The 8573-nt window shown below is 30.1% G+C and overlaps 1 protein-coding gene across 1 annotated transcript; it reads left to right on the forward strand.

Annotated features, from left to right (window-relative positions):
* Positions 1–2186: 2186 nt before the first annotated feature.
* Positions 2187–7859, forward strand: LOC126713525 (laccase-14-like). Its single transcript, XM_050413282.1, has 7 exons — positions 2187–2334; positions 2594–2745; positions 4247–4491; positions 5557–5682; positions 5819–6407; positions 7177–7529; positions 7603–7859. Exons 1-7 carry the CDS (start codon positions 2230–2232, stop codon positions 7743–7745), a joined length of 1713 nt encoding a protein of 570 aa, XP_050269239.1. The 5' UTR covers positions 2187–2229; the 3' UTR covers positions 7746–7859.
* Positions 7860–8573: the final 714 nt, after the last annotated feature.

Raw genomic sequence — 8573 nt, forward strand, 5'->3', positions numbered from 1 at the left:
CGTGGTTATCAACCGAAACAGATTAGGCAGTTTTGAAGGGATGATAAAAGAAGAAAAAGAAGAAAAAAAAATGTACTGAGAGCAAAAGTTTTAAATATATTGTAAATAAAAAGTTTTTTATTTTTTTTTAGAAACATTGTAAATAAAAGTTAAAAGTTAAATAAAATTTAAAAAAAAAAAAAAAAAAAAAAAAAAAAAAAAAAAAAAAGAGAGAGAGAGAGAGAGAGGTAGAGTGAGACCGTAATAAGCAAACAACACTAGTTCATTTTGTGGAAAACCATAGCATGGGACCCATATTTAGTTCATTGTATTAAGTTTTTGACCAGAAACATAATAGTGGGCCCCGCAAAAAAAAAAAAAAAAAAAAAAAGGACGACACAAACGGCTACCAAAGCAACAAAAGAAAAGACCATTTATTGCGGTACCCACATTGGAATGATTTTTTTTGAGGGTACACATTGGAATGATGATGAATGATAAATGTGGAGAAAAAAAAAATTATTAAATGAAATTGCAGTCATTGGTTACAAAGTAATTTGTAACCAAACTTTCTCATTTTCATTATAAAGAAAACTCAGACTCAATTCTCACTCTTTTACTTGTTGTTACAATTGATATATATATGAGAGTAGAGAGAGAGAATTAACTTTTTTTTTTTTTCCTACTCCTTCCACTTTTCTACTTTACCCAATCAGGAAAAAAAAAAAAAAAATGCACTCTGTTCTCTCGATTTCACACGCATATCACATGATTAAAATTGAAAGCATTGCCCTCACCCATGGCCGTCAATACCTTCCAAAATTAAACTACAATATGCATAAAGAATCGTATCGGACTTGGTTTGTGATTTCTTTACTTTGAACAAAATCCAATTGTGTTTAATTTCAGTTTCATTATTTTTGAGCACTAATAGGATCCGATCCCTCCTAGCTTCCACATAAGAAGCTTACAGCCTTACATCAAAGCGTGAAATGAGAAATTGAGGATTTTTTTATATATAAAAAAAATCACTTTCTTTACTTTTTTTTTTATATTATTATGTTAGTCACATATGCACTAACAATGCAAACCGTTTATTACGTTGATATTTTTTATTAATGAGTTAACAATAGAACTAATTAAGTTGACTATAAGTTTAAAATAACATTGACCAAATTAATTACTACTAAAATATATAGATCAAATTGGTGTTTTTGCCAGATATGAAATATGAGAGAACAAGAAGAAGCTCTTCTCTAAGAAATGAATTAGTATTAGATTAAGTTTCATAGTGTTATCCCGTAGTTTTCTTCTAGCATATTTGTTAAATATGAGATAAAAGATATAATTTTAGCTAACTTTTATACTAAATATATGACAAAAAAACTAAAATATAACTTAATTTTGTAATAAAAAAAAATCTAATTTTGTTAAATAAGATATAAAAGAAATGCAAAGAAAATAGAAAAAACTTTTTACCACACAGGCACTTTGGTTGATTTTTGCTTTGGTTTTTCTCTGAAATTTTTCTCTCTTTTGTCTTTTTTTCCTTAAAAAATTGTGAAAATGAGAAAGGATGGTTTTAGTTTGAGTATTTGTTTCCCAAGAAAATATTGACTTTTTGAAAATATGAGAAATAATGGTTAGTCTAAGTGTTTGTTTCTCAAGAAATATTGATTTTTTTTTTTTTTTGAAAATATGAGAAAGGGACGTCAGTTTTTGTGTTTTTTTTTAATGGAAAAAAATGAGAGAGGATAGTCGGCCATTTTATCGAAGAAAAATGGAAAAGAAAAAGAAAAAATAAAAACTAACAGAAAGTAGATGTTTCGAATTTTTAGATGTTTCTCTCATACACAACAAGAAATATCATTTGACTTATTATTTAAGAGAGAATTTAGATCTTAATCCCATTAATTAATTGCAAAGTGTCTCGATTATGCATCATTTAGTATGTTAAAAAAAATCAACTTTCCTCATAATAAAAAATTAGCTGGCCCACGGCTAACGGGCTAAGGAAAAGGAATCTTAGTAACAATGCATGTTTTTATGAATGTTACAGGGAGCAGGCACATGTACAAATCCCATGTTTTTCGTATGAATTTCAAAACGTAAACATTTTAAATTATTTTCGGTGGCAAGATTAGTAGTCTATAAATAGGTCTTAATGTCATGTTGACAGTCACAGAAATAAAAACGCCAGAAACAAAGAGTGAGTTTTTCTTTGTTAATTTGGTAAGAATTAATAGAGAAATGGGACTAAAGAATATGAGTTTGATCCTAGGATTTCTAGGGTTTGTTTTTCTACAAGGTTTGCTCGTTTGCACTGCTTATAATGTCCACCACTACAATTTTATTGTAAGTCTCCCCTATATTCTTGATCCTTGTAAAATTTATTGGACACAAACCTTATGAAGTGTGTGTGCCTGCAAAAAAAAAAAAAAGTCTCTTATATATTCATTATGGAAAAGTGTTGATTATTTTTATTTTTCTATGTAAAACCACCCATCAGTAATGATCTATATTGGTAAGGGACCTAAAGAATGTGATTGACACCTTTTCTTTAATTTTTTCATCTTATGGTATTTGATTTAAATATTTTGCATTCTGGTTGCAGGTGAATAACACATTTTTTGAAAGGCTTTGTAGCAACAAGACAATGCTTACTGTAAACGGTGAGTTCCCTGGACCAACAATTCATGTCCGCAAAGGCGATAAGGCTTATGTTAATGTCTACAATGAAGCAAGCTACGGTGTTACTATTCACTGGTGATGGCTCTCTCTCTCTCTCTCTCTCTCCACACAATATAGACCATCAAACTAATTTGGAGAAAGAAAAAAACTTACGTTAAATAGTGCATTTGGACTTTTTTTTTTTTTTTTTTTTTGAGAAGAGGACTATTTTTATTTTATTAAAAGTTTATTTGGTGAAAGTTGATAGAACAACAGAAAAATGAGATTCTAAAAAGTTATACATAAAGATTTTATTTTATTTGAAATGTGTTCTCATGCATGTTGGAAAAAACTAATATTTGAAGTGTGGATCCTTCATACATGTTCGGGTTCACTTCTCCCTAACTCTTAGGGACAAAGTTGGGATTTGATTCCAAAACAGCAAAGTTATACTCCATATGATATATATTTGAATTTAACAGTTAAAACTTTATAAATTAAAAAAAAAAAAAAAAGAGACTAAATTAATAAACTTGTAAATTTAATTAAATTTTTTATAAACGAATTTTCACAAAATAGGAAACAAATTATTGCATAGAGAAGAAATGTTATCAATTTTGAAAGGAAATTGCATTGTTCTTTTATTTTTGTATTTTTTTTTTTTTTTTTTTCCTGTTTGATCAAAAGTATTGCTTCCTTTTTCTTTTTTCTTTTTTCTTTTTTTTTTTTCTGTTTACCAAAAAATGAAGTAGAAAAGAAAAAAAAATCACTGATTTCACTGTATTTCAACCTATGGTTCCATGATAATAATCAATTAATATATATTTTTTTAGATTCAATAGAATTTCAACATATAGTTTCATGATAATTGTTTATTAAGAAAGTTTACTAATTGAGTTAACTAAAATACACTTCAATAAATTATTAGTTATTATTCTGTATTTTTGGATGACCAAGGCCAATTCCCCGGTTGACCCAAGGACTCCTCCATTAACTACTCTTAGAATACGTTTGGAAACAACTTATTTAGTTAAAACTGAAAATTTTTTGTTAAAGATACTGTAAATAAAGCTAAAAACTTGCTAAAATAATATAGTGTAACCCATAAATAGTACCAAAAATAAGCTAAATAGTAGCAAAAAAAAATTGAATAGGAAAAAAAAATTTGCATTTTTCAGCCAATGCCAAACGCAACCTAAAAAAATAAAATAAAATAAAATAAAAATGAAAGAAAGAAAGAAAGTGATACATATATGCAAGCTGATGACATTATTCGGTTACCATGCTATAAATAAATAATGATGGGCTCAAGTTTCGTCCAAGAAAATGTCTAAAACATGCTGCTTTTTAACTAAAGAACAAAATTATATAACACTTGTCAAGATGTTAGAGTCTTATAGTTAAATGATATTATCTCAATTTCCTAATGAGGAGAACTTGGGTTTATATTCCCCTCCCTCACTTATTGTAAAATAATAATAAAATAAAGTCATGTAGATATTATACAACTTTATACATTAGTACCACAATGCATGATACGATGTGTCATCCAGTGTTCATCAACAAAACTCATGAATACTTTTAACTTTTTTTATAGGCATGGAGTGAAACAACCAAGAAATCCATGGTCAGACGGTCCTGAGAACATTACACAATGTCCCATCAAACCAGGAAAAAATTTCACTTATGAGGTCATATTTTCAGATGAAGAAGGAACTCTGTGGTGGCATGCACATAGTGATTGGACACGTGCCACGGTCCATGGTGCCATTGTTATTTTACCTGAGGCTAATACCACTTATCCATTTCCCGAGCCTGCTGCGGAACAAGTACTCATACTTGGTAAGAGCAACGCTAGGGACTATTTTTTTTTCACCACACAATATGGTGACAAGTAATGATTAGAACAAAATTACTTTAATATGAATCCACCACTTACACTAATTTTGCTTTTCACCAATTATAGCAAACAATGTCAGCATTTGAAAAGAAAAAAAAGTTTGTGAAAAATTTTGAAAGCTTTCCCCATATTTCAAAATTGGTCCAACAACTCTACGCCAAACCCAAACATGTTAATAGCATACAACATATACATACCTTAATAATTGGGAAATTTTGAGGGGTAGGATGAGGAATTTTTGCTTGGAAAGACGAGACTATATTATCATAATTTAAATAATATTCATGTCTACATGAATGCATACACATATGTTAGTGTTTGTTTAAAAATATTAGAGCATATTATGAAATTGTCATAAATTTGTAAATAGTAGAGATATATATTTCTTAATATAAGAAATAACTATTTCATATAATAAAATTTTAACCAAATAACTAAATAATTATTACACATAAATAACCATTTCATTACATGATTTATTATTGTATATCAAACATATCCTAAAATTAGTACATTCATTCTACCCTGCCTTTATTTCTCCTCCCATCATCCTTTGTCCCAAGTATATTATTTATAGCTTTATTTTCATTTTATAAGATGAGTATGCTTAATTGAAAATTCCAACCTTTTGAATATTTGAATTTAAAATATCTAATTTTCAAGGAGCGGTTGATAATTAAGAAATTTTAATTAATTATTTATAGTCTTTTATATGGGAGATTAATAGACTTTTTATTATTATTTTAAATTATCTAGTTCTGCCCTTGCATGTCCTAGCTATCTAAAATCTAAAGTGAAGTATTATGGGAAATTATTGTTCCACATTTTTTATATAAACTTTGTACACACAATGTTTATATTTTGATTATTTTCATATTAGGTGTTCAAAATTTTCAAGAATGTTAATTATAACACATGATTACAAATGATATGTATGGAGGCGGTATAAAGAGAGTCCAACAATCAAAGCCCAAGTATTATATACCTAAATCTTAACCTTGTTGCAGGGGAATGGTATAAGGGAGATGTGAAAGAGATAATAGATAATGCCACAGCTACCGGCGCTGATCCAACACTATCAGATGCTTATACTATCAATGGACAACCAGGATTTCCAAACAATTGTTCTAATGGTATGAAATATCAATGTATACTAAAAACGTTATTACTTAATGAAATGAGCTTGTCGTTGTCAGCTAATATTGGTCAGCAATGTAAGTGAAGAGAACTTGCACATCATTTTCTGATCATTATAATTTCATGATGCAGATACTTCATATAAACTTACAGTTGAGTATGGGAAAACATATCTTCTCCGTCTAGTAAGCGCAGTGATGAATGAAGAAATGTTCTTTGGAATCGCAAAACACAACTTCACAGTTGTGGCGCATGATGGTGCATACATAAAGCCCGTAACCACAAGTTACATCATGATTACCCCAGGGCAAACAATGGATATTTTGCTCACAGCAAACCAGTCTCCAAGTCACTATTACATAGCTGCTACTCCTTTCTTGGACTCCAATGCTCCATTTGATAGTACCAATACATCAGCTATTCTTGAGTACACAGGCAATTATACACTTCCATCCTCTATTCCCTATCCGACCCTTCCTAATGTCACAGACCGGGATGCTGCAGACAACTTCACAACTCGCATAAGATCTTTGGCAAGTGTTGAACACCCAATTAATGTGCCCAAAAATATCACCACACAAATTTTCATCGCAGTTTCTGTAAACGAAATACTTTGTGCTAATGCGTCGTGTGGGGGTCCAAATGGTAACAGGCTAGCTGCAAGCTTAAATAACGTAAGTTTTGTGACCCCATCCATTGATATACTACAAGCATACTACAGGTACTACACCACTCTATTTTATGTTTTCTCTCTTCCCTTTTTTGCTTAACAAAATCTTTTACCGAGAAGGCTTAAAGTACAAGCATGAAAAATATGATATATTAAATTAAATTATTGCTAAAACTTAGGTATAGTAAATTAAGTTTCCAAGTTAAATTCAACATCTTACTATATTAAATTTAATTATCTTTATACAAGATAATAATAATTGTGTTTAAGTAATTAATATAATCATGTATATATTTGAATTTAATTGAGATAACTAATATAATAAATCTATGGAGGTTGTAATTTGTACAGAATTTTTATATTTTATTTGCTTTAGTGTAAAATGATTATATGCAGAAGTACTAATAATAATAAGAAAAGAACAAAAACAAATTATAATTCTTATTGTTATTGTTACGAGGAGCTATAAAAATCACTTTTCTTTTAAAGCAAATGATAGAATAGCATCTAGTCCCATAAATCTCACTTCTGGGAGAATGTGCAAGTATCACTAAATTATAAAGGATTTTACTAATGTGTGTCCTTAAAGCATATATTAATTTTCATTTTTGAAAAAAATTTTCTTGAAAATTGAAAAAGTAATAACAGCTTTTTCAATTTCTGAGAAAATATTTTCAAAAATAGAAAGTTTAAAATGTGCCTTAGCACACATTAACCAGATCCAATTATAAAATGATTTAATTTTTTTTTTTTTTAAATCAAAATGATTGTAACTTAAGCTTGTTAACGAAAATTACCTAATTTTTGAAACTATACACAGGAGCTTGACAGGCGTTTTCGGAAGTGATTTCCCGAGTCAGCCACCCTATATTTTTAACTTCACAGGAGATGTGGGTAATAATACGTTATACCCAAGCCAAGGAACAAAGGCAAGGTTGATAAATTATGGGGAAGCAGTGGAAATAGTGTTCCAAGGGACAAACGTTGAGACTGCAGAGAATCACCCAATGCATCTACATGGTTTTAGCTTCTATTTGGTTGGGACAGGTTATGGAAATTTCAATGCTACCTCTTCCCCAAGTACTTACAATCTGAATGATCCACCAGAAGTTAACACCATTGGAGTTCCTAAGAATGGGTGGGCTACGATTAGATTTTTTGCTAATAATCCAGGTAATCTCTCTCTCTCTCAAAATACAATTAGTGTACCACTTTTTGGATAACATGGATGATATCTATTTTTCAGGGGTGTGGTTTATGCACTGTCATTTGGAAAGGCACGCAAGCTGGGGTATGGACACGGTCCTCATTGTGAAGAATGGAACCACCGCGGAAACAAGCATTCTGCCACCTCCAGCTAATTTGCCTACTTGTTCACAGTTAATTTAGAAAAAAATTGTATTCAATCTCTAAGGACTCGTAATATGGAAAGTGACTTGGATTTCGTCTTTCAAGGAACATTCATTTGTTGAAGTAATTTTACAGTAAAGATGCTTTGAATAATGTCTGTGATACTTCCAAAAAAAAGTTTTGAGTCATTTATGTTGTATTCTATTAATTGGCAGGAACTGAAGGATAAAATTTTAAATTCTCGAATCCTAAGAAAATTATATGAGAAGTCTTATTACAGTCCATGGTTCAAAAACAATTTAAAAGAAAAAAGAAAAAAGAAAAAAAAAACTATTTTCTAATCACTAATGTCTTTTATCTTTTTATCAACATATATACGCCATTCAAGAAAAAAAAAAGGGCTAATTACCACTTTAGTTTCTAACATTTTCCCTGATGATGCCAAAATCGTTAGTTGGATCACTTGTCCAATCCGAAGCATTAGACGATCTTGTAAGACCTGCAAGATGAAAGAGAGATAGATCGAAGAGACCACCGAGTTGTGCCCGGTGGGAAAGCCTCCGATGCTTAAGTTAGTATCGGGTCATATATTATGTAAATAGGTAGTGTTTTCTAGTATTTTGTACTAGTTTTTGACATACCTTAGCTAGTGAGACAAATTGTCCCTTTTATAGGTGACTTAGGTAGCTGTTATACATAAATTAGGGTGATTATTACCTTGATTGTAACGTTCTTTGTCTTGATGAGAGTTTAAGACCTTTGATGGTCATTATTGAATGTGTTGAGTGGTTCTCTTTGATGGCCTACTAAAGATGCAAGGTTGTCCATATTAATGGACGACCTTAATGATTTTTCTGGACTCATCAG

Source organism: Quercus robur, chromosome 2, assembly GCF_932294415.1.
Source record: "Quercus robur chromosome 2, dhQueRobu3.1, whole genome shotgun sequence".
Classification (NCBI taxonomy): Eukaryota; Viridiplantae; Streptophyta; class Magnoliopsida; order Fagales; family Fagaceae; genus Quercus; species Quercus robur.